The 13210-nt window shown below is 49.9% G+C and overlaps 2 protein-coding genes across 2 annotated transcripts in view; one reads left to right on the forward strand and one right to left on the reverse strand.

Moving 5' to 3' along the window:
• Nucleotides 1-1873: 1873 nt before the first annotated feature.
• Nucleotides 1874-7575, forward strand: PCBD1 (pterin-4 alpha-carbinolamine dehydratase 1). Its single transcript, XM_040070822.2, has 4 exons — nucleotides 1874-1994; nucleotides 4933-5064; nucleotides 5412-5492; nucleotides 5990-7575. The coding sequence occupies exons 1-4, from the start codon at nucleotides 1992-1994 to the stop codon at nucleotides 6086-6088; spliced, it is 315 nt and encodes a 104-aa protein (XP_039926756.1). The 5' UTR covers nucleotides 1874-1991; the 3' UTR covers nucleotides 6089-7575.
• SGPL1 (sphingosine-1-phosphate lyase 1) overlaps nucleotides 7537-13210 on the reverse strand; it is a 30275-nt gene continuing 24601 nt past the window's right edge. Inside the window, exons 11-14 of the mRNA XM_040070821.2 lie at nucleotides 12633-12871; nucleotides 11947-12093; nucleotides 10935-11055; nucleotides 7537-10854 (exon numbers count right to left, since the gene is read on the reverse strand). Of these exons, the coding sequence (XP_039926755.1) occupies nucleotides 10714-10854; nucleotides 10935-11055; nucleotides 11947-12093; nucleotides 12633-12871 (648 nt within the window). The 3' untranslated portion in view covers nucleotides 7537-10713. The remainder of the gene's footprint in view (nucleotides 10855-10934; nucleotides 11056-11946; nucleotides 12094-12632; nucleotides 12872-13210) is intronic.

The following is a 13210-nucleotide window of genomic DNA, read 5'->3' on the forward strand; positions in this document are numbered from 1 at the left end:
AGCTGAGGTGCTCCCTAGTTGCTCTGCACTGACAGCACACATGTTGCCAAGGGAAATGGGATCAGATTCCAGGCAGGCTGGGGCAAAATCCAGTGAAGGGAAAGCCAGGTAAGATGAGGAATGTGCTTTCTGCCTATCTCCAGATCACCAGGGAGGCCATGAGAGGCACTGTCACCCAGCCCAGCTGCCCTCAGTTTACCTGCTCAACTATTATTTACAGCGACTCTTCTGCTGCCAATCCTGCACTTCCAACTTAGGCCAAGAAAAAATTCTGCTGGCCTTTCCCAACCCTATGAGCAACCCCAGCTCCTGATTTCATTGCTGGAAACCTCAGAGCACACCTCTTAGTGCCATCCACAGCAAAGCTTCCAAACCCCATATCTGCACACAATTATTTTCTTCTGAGGTGCTTCATTCCTCTCCAAGTCTTTTCTCCCTGGACAGACACTCAGGATCTCCCAGGACACAAAAGATGCTCATTTTTCCTTTTCATTACCCTGGCAAACCAACCTAGAGAGGGGGGAAAAAGAAATAAAATAAATAAAAAATAAAAAAAATTAAAAAAAGGAAAAGAAGGATTTGCTTCCCTCTAACTTGCCTGCTGGAAAAACAAATCATCTCTGTAGTACCCACAATCCCTTACAGCAGAAAACGAAATGTGCAAAACAGTATATACAAGGGATGTATGTTACACTGCATTAAAAAAAAAATAAATCTGGAATTGGTTGCTTCAAAGGTGAAGAAAGCCACGAGGGAATAGCAGGGGGTTGAATTTCTGTCTGCCGCACAACCCAACGCAGTAAAAAATTGGTGTCAGCCCTGGAAAACTGCCCATCATGTGAGTGGGTTTAGCAGACGACGAGCAGCAGGACATGGGCACAAATCCATCTGGCCTGGAGAGGAAAAAAGCCAGGGAGCAGCACTCAGCATCCATGAACACACCATTCCCTCGGCAACGGCAGAAAACACCTTAAAAACGCTCCGAAGCGTTGTGTGGGGCACTTCGCCTTCTTCTGGCCCATTTCCACGGCCCTCAGTGCTCGTGCTGCGGACAAAGCCACCGGTGATTATCCGTGCGCGGAGCTCAGGGATCCCCCTCCTCACGCAGGGATCCCCCTCCTCACGCAGGGATCCCCCTCCCCACGAAGGGATCATCTTCCTCATGCAGGGATCATCCTCCTCACGCAGGGATCATCCTCCCCACGAAGGGATCATCCTCCTCACACAGGGATCCCCCTCCCCACGAAGGGATCATCCTCCTCACGCAGGGATCCCCCTCCCCACGCAGGGATCATCCTCCCCACGCAGGGATCATCCTCCTCACGCAGGGATCCCCCTCCCCACGCAGGGATCATCCTCCCCACGCAGGGATCATCCTCCCCACGCAGGGATCCCCCTCCCCACGCAGGGATCCCCCTCCCCACGCAGGGATCATCCTCCCCACGCAGGGATCCCCCTCCCCATGCAGGGATCATCCTCCTCACGCAGGGATCATCCTCCCCACGCAGGGATCCCCCTCCCCACGCAGGGATCATCCTCCCCACGAAGGGATCATCCTCCCCACGCAGGGATCATCCTCCCCACGAAGGGATCCCCCTCCCCACGCAGGGATCCCCCTCCCCACGCAGGGATCCCCCTCCCCACGCAGGGATCCCCCTCCCCACACGCGCTGCACTGCCGGCAGCCTCCAGCGGTCCCCTCCATCCCGCTCCACCTTCTCCTTGCGCCCCAGGTTAAGGAGTGACCCGCAGGCAGGGGGGAAAGCGCATCGTGCCTTCGTCGTGCAGAGCTTCCAAGAGCCCCCGTGCGGCATCCGCCGAGCCCCACGACGCCTCACAGGCAGGTGGCCAGCGCGGGGGAGGCCCGGCTGGCCGTGGGTGGACCCGGCAGCCTCGCCACGCCTCCCGCCATCCCGGACGATCCAGCGGGATCCGGCACGGCGAGCATCACACCCGAGCTCCGGGGACGGAGGCCACGGAGAGCCGCGGGCCATGGTAAGTCGCTGCTGGGAAAGCCGGCCGTTTGTTGCGCCCGTTCCGAGGCAGAAACGTTTCAGCGGCAGCTCGAGGCTCCGAGGAGAGGCAGGAGGGAAAGGAGAAAGGAGCACGGCGCTGTGCTGTGGTTAATCAGTAACGCGGAGGCTGCCGCTGAGTTTCCGAAGGCAGCGCTCTCTAGGCTCCTTACTCTGCGAGGGGGAGGGAAAGGGTCCGCCAGCAACGACCCCCTCCTCACATTCTCTAGGGCAAGGACGACCCCCACGCGTGCTCCATCTGCACAGCGACACACCCGGGCCGGCTGGAAATTGGCTTTTCCACAGCAGCAAAAGACCGTGGGCCTCGTGGAATACACCACTCCAGCCCTGCCTGCTGTCCCCTGTACCTTCTCCTAGGTGGAAATTCTACCTTTCATTAGGAAAAAATCCTTCCCTGTGAGGGTGTGAGGCCCTGGTACAGGGTGCCCAGAGCAGCTGTGGCTGCCCCTGGATCTCTGGAAGTGCCCAAGGCTATGTTGGACATTGGGGCTTCGAGCAGCCTGGGACAGTGGAAGGTGTCCCTGCCCATGGCAGGGGGTAGAACTGAATGGCCTTTAAGGTCCCTTCCTACCCAAACCATTCCATGATTCTATAAAAGGGAAGATTTTAGTGAGAGCAAAGAGGCTTCAGATTCTCCCAACTTCCCTTACTGGTTCCTTTCCCTCAGCTGCACAATGCATCTACTTGGTTTCCTGCTGGCAAAATAAAACAAAACTAAAACCCCCAATTTTTTGGCAGCTGAGAAACAGTAGAAGAAAACAAAGTAGTTTTATTTCCCTGAAGAGAAGAGTGAGTTTTAAAGGAGTGAGAGCACACAAAAGCATTAACACGCCATCCTGACAAAACCAGCAGGCTAGCCAATGACCTGGGGTGAGGAAGGATGTATTGGAGCAGGATGGAGGGCAGGGGGGTGCTCCAGGCAGAGGGTTTGCCCTCTAACACAGCCAGAGGAATTGGCTCTGCGTGTTCTGTGGGCCAAACCTCAGCCTGCCCATGCCTTCCGCTGGTGCTGGGAGGAGCTGGGCTGGAAAAAGCCCCGGGGCCATTCTCCCACAGAGTCAGGACCATGTCTCTTTGTTGCTCTGCCCAGGAAAGGCTGTTTTGGAACGCAGCCCCCTGCATCCATACCCCTCCGCTCCAAGCAACAAGTCCAGCTTTTACCTTTCCTCTCTTTAGCACCAATAAGGAGCAGATTTCAGCACCTGGTGCCAAATCCTGCCCTATTCCCATCAGAGCCCCTGCAGGTGCCCCCCCTTCCAGCGTCCTGTTGCACAGCCGTCCTCTGGCCCGGCGTTATCCAGTTGCTAAGATACCTGTGCCCAGCTTATCACACCATCAGCAGGGAAGGGCAACGGCTGAGGGTTTATTGAGCTAAGTGATGTTTACTCACTGCCTTCCCTCCCAGCCCAGCGCTGCACTGACATCTGGGGGGTGGGGAGGGGGTGACGGAGTCGGGGCTGCCAGGGGGTCATCCAAAATATGCAGAGGCAAGGAAGGCCTTCTCCAAAAATCCTGCAGCTGCAATGCCAGGGGGGGTAGGAAGCATGCCACCCCCAGCCACGCCAGGCTAGGAAGGATTCAGTGACACCCTGACACTCCACTCCATGCAGTCTAAGGATCATGGATACACAGACAGGTAGGCACCCACACAGCCATGGAAATGGGGTGTCATCTTTCCAATCTTCCCCAAAACATACAAGAACCACCCACAAAAACATAAATTTCACAGTTGGTTCTCTGGTTTTGTACAGCCTGGGGGCAGGAAAACAGGAGAGAATGATTTGCCCCAGTTGCGCAGTTGTTTAAGGTACCATTTCTGAGCACTGATGCCCAAGCAGAGCATCCCAGGGGGCTGCTGACTAAATACCCACAAAAAACTGGGCCAGATTTGTCGAGACTCGTATCCAACTTGCCACACTTGGCTCTACAGCACATAAAGGAAAAAAAAAAATTGCAAAGAGGTCTTTATCATCACCAGCTGCAAAGATCAACTCACCCAAACCTGCCAGAGCTCAAGGAGTGTTTGGACAACACTCTCAGGCACACAGTGAGATTCTTGGGGCTGTCCTGTGCAGGCTGTCCTGTGCAAGAATTTTAAGTACCAGAACATAACATTTCCGAGAGCAGTGCCCCTCAACACTCACTCCTGCCTTCCCCTCTGAGCCAGAGCAGAGCTGGCTCAGGCAGCCCCCATCCCCAGGAGCTTCATTTTAGTTTTACTTCTGCCTGTAAATACTCCTCAAAGCCAAGAACTGCTGCTTCCCCCCACCACCCCTTAAAAACTAAGTACCAGCAGCTGTGCCTTGGGCACACAACTACAACCACAATTCCTCCCTCTGCCCTTTGTTCCTCACAAGCAGAAAGAGCCTCTTAAAATTCATTGTAATATAAAGGAGGTGGAAAAAGGAGCTCTACTGCAGCTTAGTGTGACTCCTTTCTCATTCACACCACTTCTTCTCAGAAGGAGGCAATTCCTCAATAAATGAATAATTAAATAAATAAGTAAAAAATAAGCCCTCCTGTTTTGGGAATCCTAAAGCAACTCTCAGATCTAGAAATAATCACAAGCACTTCAGCTTTTTAAGCTTTGTATTTCCCCCCCAGAAGATTATATGTAAAAGAAAATGTATTTTGGAGTTTAACTTCACACAGGTATCATTTCTTAGTACCTCAGGCACTGTGGGAGGTGTTGCAGGTGAGAGGACAGAAGGGACTGTCTTCCTACATGCAGGATGTATTCCAGGCAGGGAGCAGAGGGCATTGATATTCCAACCCTCCCACGCACTCTGCAGCTGCCTCCATACTTCATGGCCCATGGGATGCCTCATTGCTCTGAACACCTGCTCCATCCTACTGCAGCCACACTGACCTGCTCCTCTTCACTTTCCTTTCCTTGCCAGGCAGGAAAAGCCCACAGGCTAAGCACGGAGGAGAGGGAGCAGCTGCTGCCAAACCTGCGAGCCGTGGGGTGGAATGAGGTGGAAGGAAGAGACGCCATCTTCAAAGAGTTCCACTTCAAGGACTTCAACCGGGTATGAGCACCAGGGGCATGGAGTTTTACAGACGGACACCTGGTTTGCAGGGCAGAGTCCCCTCTGCAGAGCTCAGCCAAAGAAAGCCTTCTGTGTCTCTCCTGAAATGGAATGGCTGAGCAAAATGACCTACCCAAGACACCAAAGTGCTCAACCCAGCATAGAGTTTGTCTGGGAAAACACTCCTCAGGAAGAGGAAAACCCATAGAAAACTCCCAGAATATCCCAGGCCTTGCATTTGGTTGGGTTATGTAGATACAGACAATGTAAAATTAATTGTAATGGGGTGAAAACCAATATATTGCAGGGTAAATGGTTCAGAGTTAACTTTCCTTCTTACTCTGCAGGCCTTTGGCTTCATGACCAGAGTGGCTCTACAGGCAGAAAAACTGGATCACCATCCCGAATGGTTCAATGTGTACAATAAGGTAAGAAACACGGATGGTGGGGACAAAGCAGTGCACTTCAGCTCCCTTTTTTGAGGGATAAAACAGGAGCAGCAAGTCCTCATCAGCAGGACCTCTTCCCTCAGATGCTATTCCCGTATCACAGCCAGCCCACAGCTATCACAGATCTGTTCCTCCTCATTTTTCCCCATCCAGCTGAGCAGTAGCTGCTGAAGGCTGGCACCAGGGTTGCTTTTTAAAATCTGTATCAAGTAGCAGTCACAGGAAAAGCTTCTGGGGAGAGAGTGAATTGAAAATGGGCACAGGTGGCTGCTGTGACCAAGGCAGGGGTGGCAGTGACAGCTTGTGGTCAGGATGAGCTGTAGGAAGGAGAAAGACCAGGCAAAGTGCCAGAGCACCTCTGCTACCCCAGGGAATTTTGCTAACAAATTTGGAGCTACTGCCTCATCAGATGCAGCACTGGGGAAACCAGCCCTGCTGTTTCTGTCACGAACACTCAACCTGTCTGTCTGCCTTAGGTTCACATCACCTTGAGCACCCACGACTGCGGGGGTTTATCGGAGCGAGACATCAACCTGGCCAGCTTCATCGAGCAGGTGGCAGCTTCCCTCTCCTGACCAGGGACACAGGCAGCCAAAAACCCACTGTGCTGTTGCATCCTGTCTAGATGGCTGCACACAGAGCCTTTTCCCACTTCCAAGCTAGATCCTGGATCCAGACAACGCAGCAACTCCCCAGCATGGCTCAGATGGATGGAGGCACTTCTCATGGTGCACGTATCCATCTTGCAAATTGCATCCTTACACCCTTCCTCAGCAATGTGATCCCAAACCCCCAACTACTGAGCCTCTTACCAGGAGTCAGTCATATCAGAGTCACAGGATGATTTGGGTTAGAAGGGACCTTAAAGATCACCTTGTTCCACCCCCTGCCATGGGCAGTGACACCTTCCAGTATCCCAGGTTGCTCCCAGCCCCATCCAAACTGGCCTTGAACACTACCAGGGATGGGATAGCCATAGCTTCTCTGAGCAACCTGTGCCAAGGCCTCACCACCCTCACAGGGAAGAATTTCTTTCCAATATCCCATCTAAACCTATTTTGTATGAATCCATTCCCTTGTCCTGTTACTACATGCTCTTGTAAAAAAATCCTTCTTGTTTTTTGCCAGTCCCTTCAGGTACTGGAAGGCTGCAATTAGGTCACCCCAAAGCTTCTCTTCTCTGGGCTGAACAATCAGAATTCTCTCAGCCTTTCCTCATAGCAGAGGTGCTCCATCCCTCTCATCCCTAATCATCTTGGTGCCTCCCCTGGCCTCTCCAACAGGCTGATGTCCTTCCAGAGTCAAGTTACACCATTGCACCAGTAAATCTGTCCAGAGCCTGCCCCCAGTCCAGCCCCTGTTGTTGCTCCTTACCTCCTGGAATGTGCTTTCTGCCTAAAACATGTTTTGTGAACCCTTTGGCTTTTCTGTAACCAAGCAGCAAGGTGCTGTGCAATTTGTCATTGCTGTAACCCATCTCTAGCAGTATTACATCAGGCACATGGTCTCATCCCAACTGGAGCCAGCCTGTAGTAGAATACCAACTGAAAATGTTTACAATAAACATCTCGTTTAACCCGATGGCTCTTTGGAAAGAGGCCTCACTGATCAAATGACACCAACAGGTTTTCCCAAGGGCAGGTACTGCCCTGACTGCTCTCAAGAAGGTGCTTCTGCCACAAAAAAACTTCACACAGAAATGGCAGCTGCCTTCACCTCAGAGTGACTGGGGTCGGAAAGACAAAGAGATGATCAAAGCCAGGGCAGGTAAAAACTGCTTGTATAAATCACAGCTGTGCCACAGCCAAGGCACAAACACAGGCAAAGTACAACCAAAAGGCACAAAAGCAACACTGCACCAGGGCAGGGGCTGCTTAGGGTGGCATACTTCCTAAGAAGAGGTTTTGGGTAGATTTGGTGGTCCAAGATCTCCACTGATAAAATGAACAGAACAATCTCATGTGAAACCAACACCATTTGCTTTCAGCACAACAGTCTGAGGAAAAACACTACAAACACTCAGTTCAAGTTTTTGGTTTTTTTCTTCTTTTAACCCTTTAAAGTTCTAGAAAGTATTAACAGAAAATCCGTAACTCTTAACTTCCAGCATCCTTGAATATCACACACAAGATGCAGACACGGACACCACCTTCATTTTGACAGGACAGAGCAGCCCTCAGGCAGAGTTAGGAAGATTCATAAAACATCCTCCCTGCCACAGACCAGGCTGTGCGTGAGCAAATTCCAGGAACAGGTCCCCGTTCATTCAAACAAGCACTGAAGCAGAAAAATAAGAGCTCAGTGAGCCTAGACAGCTAAACTCACCATTTTAATACAAACCAGGCCCATTTTCACCAGATCACCAGCTATTCCAGCCTCCAGTTCGACAGTGGCAAATCAGAGCAAAGCAGAAAACTGCCAGCAGATCAACTCATCCCATTTGTCCATTAAAAAGTCCTTGTGGATTTATTGGGCAAGGTATTGCTGTGTTGTACACAACCCTTCTGCTCCCCTCTCCCCCAAGTCATCAGAAAAGTGCAGATGAAATCCATGGCATGAAGACACACATCTCTTCTTGGTCCATCCCACTGGATATTCTTCATTCTAGTACCTAAGAACAGGTGAATCCCTTGGGAGTGCTTTGCACAAGCAACAAATTGAGTGTCCTGCCTGGAAAACCTGAAAACCCCGCAGGAATTCACCGTGGCAAGGATCCCTCCAGGTCTAAAAGTACCGTCCAGTTTCAGATCATAATCCAGTTCATCAGATTATTCTTTGTCTTTGAAACAGTCCCACAGCCTGTAAATCCACTTTTCCAAGACCATTTGGTATGATAAAGTAGATGCAAATTAGATGTTGGTGACAAACATGAATAAAACCTACACACCAGGGAATTACAGTGGCCTATTCCTGACCACAGGATTACATTTACAGTGTAGGACAAATACACATGGAACAATTAAACCCAAAAATATTATTAATAAGCAAAGCCCAGAATAGAATACATTGACTTACAAATAACATCTTCAAATACATCCAAAAATGTGAAATGGAGCACTGATCTGTTAGATCCACCTACTTCCTGGGAGGAAAATGCATCCAGGGAAGGAAGAGAAGGGAGTTTTGCTCTCCTTCAGCCCACCTCAATCCACCCCATTTTTTTTTTTTAAAGCAGAAACAAAAAGAGTACCTCCCTTTTTTTTTTTTTTTTGTTTTGTTAAATCTCAGTTCCAAAGAGAACCATCACAGTAGCCAGACACTGAAGACTCCAAAGTACTGCAAACTCAGAGATACAGCAATGGTCACATTGGCAAGACAGGTCCAATTCAAACTGCCAGAGCTGATATCACCATCAAGAGACTCTAGAGCAATTCAGTGATTTCAAAAGGGCTGAGAGACTTGCATAAAGTCATCGAGCTCTGGGCAGATGGCCAAAATGTTTCTGGTCTCCTAGCACAGGGAATAAAGCTGTTGGAAAGCCAGGATACTTCCCACAATTGGCTGGGCCCAAGATTTGCTGGTTTGTGCAGGAGATGGTCAGTGACCTTCTCACTCCTTAAAATTCCTGTGCTTCAGCCAGGGTCAGTTTCAGGCTAACAGGCCACAGCAGAGAGATGCCTTCAGATGCCCTGCACAGGACTCGGCAGACACAGCATGAAGTCTACACCCACGTGCGGGATTCTGCCTGGGAAACTCTCTGTTCCATGCAAAAAGCTGAGAGGAAACATGGGAAAGCCCTGCAGGAGTAACTCCAACACTACTTGAGAGATTCTGGCTTGTCCTTGATGCCACAGCTGCCTCACAAGGCTGTGCTGGGAAAACTCTTTCACCCAAAAACAGTGAGAAAAAATAAGAAGACTGAGCCACGTGCCTAAAGCTGGAACACCTCTGACTTGCTGCATCCTTTCCTCTGCTTCTCCCAGCATCTCTGTAATACTGTGAAGGGACTTGGCTCATTACAACTACTATCCTACCTAACAGGCAAGGGTGCTTCCTCTGAGGCCAGCCTGCCTTTGAGGTTTGTTTTTCAGAATTAGTACCATAAAGAAACGACCACAACCAAGATCATGGTCAAACAGCTGAATTCTCCAACCCTCCCTGGCGTGCCACAAAAAAAAAAAAAAAAAAAAAAAAGCCAGAGAAGCATCAAGGCACAATGGTGAATGCCCTTTTGAGAATGTGCCTTAAAAGAATCAGTGCAAAGAGCTGAGATTACTGCTATTACAAAAGTCACCTTTTTGATACTAAAAGATCGCATAAAAAAACATCTGCGCACAATGCCCCTGGCTGTGACACGGGCCAGGGCCTGGCTGGCTCTGCTACAGCATCATGAGGGGACAGTGTAAAACCTTCAAGTTCTGAACAGTGAAATGAGCTTTGCACCTCCCTCCAGATTTGTGCAAGGAAAAAGAGCACTCCTGGGTGGTCAATGCATGTCTTCTACAAGAGGCAGGGGAGCAAAACAGCCACGATGCACATGGGGTTTTCAGTACCATCCAGTTCCTCTCCCTATACCACCTGCTTGGTTTCTATTTCTGCTGTTGTTCAAGAGATTCCAGAAAAGGATTTTGTGTTGTATTTTTCTCCTCCTTAGCATATATTGATTGCAGTCTCACTGAGATCTCCAGAGGGGATTTCAAAAGGAGGCCGTGATTACCTGCCCTCTGCCAATTTATCAGCTCTGCATTACACAGATATAAGGCTCCCAGCACGGTCTGTTAAATGCGGCAGCCTACAAGAATACTCAAGAGGAAACAAAATTTCCAATTTACTGTCTAACATTAACTTCCGGGAAGACTGGAGCCATGGAAAACAATGTGAGAACTCAAATTTAACTCAACAACTCAAATTAGTTGGCTGGACACTGGCTAAATACCAGGTCTGAGGAGGAGAAACAACATGGAATGAAGTGACATGCAGAATACCTGAGGAATTCGGAGCTGTGGAATGGACATTGAATTCACCATCAATAGCTGTGATGAAAACAGGCAGAGGGGAGGGAGGAAAAGCCCTAAACTGGAAATTGGGCTTGAAAACAATGCATATTTCAGAACAGACTAAGACAGGGAAGGAATTTTTCCAGATCATGCCACCCTCAGACCTGCAATTGTAGGAACAAAGGTACTGCAATCTCTTTCCCTAGGAAACCTTTGGAATCACCCCAGTGCTCGCTGGCAAGGCACCGATTGTTGCACTACAGTCAGTGGTGGCCGGGAGAGCCGTTCATGTGCTTTTCACTGCTGAGAACATCTGTGCTGTAGAGGCCATCCAGGTACGCCTGGGAAATCTCTGCTACCAGGCTCCTGTCTGGGACGGACTGCGCCATTCCATAGATGGCTCCCTAAGCAGAGAAGAGCAGGCTGTTACACAGAGAAATACCCTCAACCCAAACACCCCCTCACTGTCCACTGGCCTCCTCACCATGCCAGTGGTCTTGGCGTTGAGATCCTTCATGATGTCCTGGATGCTGTCCCTGACGTCCTTCAGGAACTGCTCAGCAACACCAGGCTTCGTGTGCAACTGTGTGATGCAGAGATGGATGCTGGGCAGGCAGGGCAGAGGGCAGAGATTAACCACCTCCAGTACACACAGCTCCACATTTTCTGAGCACCCAACAGCAGCTGAGCCCTTCTGTGGCCAGTGATAACCGTGCATCTCCTTTAAACAGCACTCCTGCTAAGGGTAATCCCTGCAAAACGCTTGCTAGAACCAGCTCCTTCTTCCTTCCGGACTTCACAAGTAGGTTCGTTTCTCACTTCATTCCAGGTACCTCTGGTGAGAAAAATGCAGCTGCCTGCAAGCATGGTGAGCCCTGCCATCATTTCCCTCTCCTTCCTCCGCAGCTTCTAAGCCATCATCAGAAGGAAGCACCCACCTCTGAACTGTCACCTCATGCTCTCTGGACTTTGCTTCACATGGCCAATCAAATTTTTTTCCAGTGCAGCTGCATCTGGGAGCACTGGCCCCTCCTGCCCACGAAAGCCCTATTTCCCACTTAAGGAAAGTCTCTGACAAAGATGAATTTTACATTGAAAATTATCAGCTTTTCACTGTTGTTTTATTTTCCTTCATCTGCAGTGGGCAGGAGGAAGACAGTAAAAATAAATAAATCAATCTACGAACTCTCAGTTAACTAAACATGAGATAGAGCCTTGGTTATTTATGTTTTTCTGCTTGTATTAGATAGAGGTAGATAGAAAGGGAGGCTCAGATATGTCCTCTGCCAGGCTCATTAAAATTACTATTACTTTATCTTCACTGCTGTATAACAGCAATTACAAAAGTGATTCCTGCTCTGCAGAGGAAAATTCTACATACGATTTAGCAGCTATGGACAACAGTACTCAGCAAATCACAACAGCTACATGGCCTGAAGCTGACCATCTTGCATACTCTGGCTAAATACATCACTCCCTGGCCTCCACACACTCACCTTGCTGGGAACTGTAGGACATTCAAGTTCCATCCTTTTGCAGCTAAAAAATTAGATAATCGATAGATGTCAAAAATGTCCGAGCCAATGGAGAGGACAGACACCTCTGGCTTCCCAAAAATGAAGATGCTGTCAATTTTTCTCAACCTTGAAAAGAAGGAGTAGAAAAGAAATTACTGATCAGGGTTACAAGGTTCAGACATTCTGTCCACCCAGCCGGAACCCTAAAGGAAAAGCTGCAGAAGGGAACACCTAGCAGCACATTCCCACCCAAAAATCATGCACTCAGCCCAAGCCATTGGGAATTGCTAGAGAACCTGAGTCATTACATACCCTAAAGTGAAGTAAACTCAGGAAGAAATGGAAAAGAGGGAAGACAAAAAAGCAAAGAAAAATCAGCTTCTCTTATGTAGCCACCCAAGCACCCCAACAAGGAAGAGTATAACCCTTCTTTTGTCCTCCCTCCAGATTCCCCCTCAGGCACGGCTGAGGCAGAAGGAATTCTTAAAGCCAAGCTGAATAAAGGTGCCTGCACCCCTCCCATCTGTGTCCCTCAGGTATCTGGACACAAACAAATGTTCTGTGCCCAGCAGGTCCCAGTGAAAAACAAAACAAAAGCAGTTTAGGAGGAGGGGTGTAGCCCAGGGCTGAAGAGCAGGACCCACACACTGAGGCACTCAACGTACTCAGATTCGAGGAAGCGGGCTGTTTTAATAATCCTCTTTGTAGCCTCAACATAGCCCGACTCTCCAATGTGCAGCAGGGTTGCCCAACATGCAGCTATGATCCCACCAGGCCTGGAGCCTGCCACGGAGGGGGAGGCATAAATCCCCCCTTGCCAGTCAGGGGCTATGAAGAACTGGTACTTCCTGTAGTTCTTGTCACTGTAGAGCACCACCGAGGAGCCCTTGGGAGCGTAGCCATACTGCAAGGGGCACAGAAAGGGTTAGAAAGCAGCAAGAGGGCACAGGAATGCTTCCAAGTCCTCACCAAGATCCCATTTGTGGATCTGCTGGAGAGCAAAAGGCTCTGCAGAAGGCTTGGGACAGGCTGGATCCATGGGCAGAGCTTCAGCAAGGCAAAGTGCCAGGTCCTGCCCTTGGGTTACAGCAACCCCCTGCAGCTCCAGGATGGAGCAGAGGGGCTTGAAAGCTGGAAAGGGCTTTAGGGTCCTGGTGACAGTGGCCATGAGCCACCATGTGCCCATGTGGCAATGACACCTGGCCTGGATCAGGAATAGAGCAACCAGCAGGAACAGGGCAGT

Source organism: Hirundo rustica, chromosome 8 (assembly GCF_015227805.2).
Source record: "Hirundo rustica isolate bHirRus1 chromosome 8, bHirRus1.pri.v3, whole genome shotgun sequence".
NCBI classification, from domain to species: domain Eukaryota; kingdom Metazoa; phylum Chordata; class Aves; order Passeriformes; family Hirundinidae; genus Hirundo; species Hirundo rustica.

Coding starts and splice junctions, on each gene's coding strand:
- PCBD1 (XM_040070822.2), top strand. Junction 5,065..5,411: donor ACTTCAAGGACTTCAACCGG/GTATGAGCACCA, acceptor CTTACTCTGCAG/GCCTTTGGCTTCATGACCAG. Junction 5,493..5,989: donor GGTTCAATGTGTACAATAAG/GTAAGAAACACG, acceptor TGTCTGCCTTAG/GTTCACATCACCTTGAGCAC.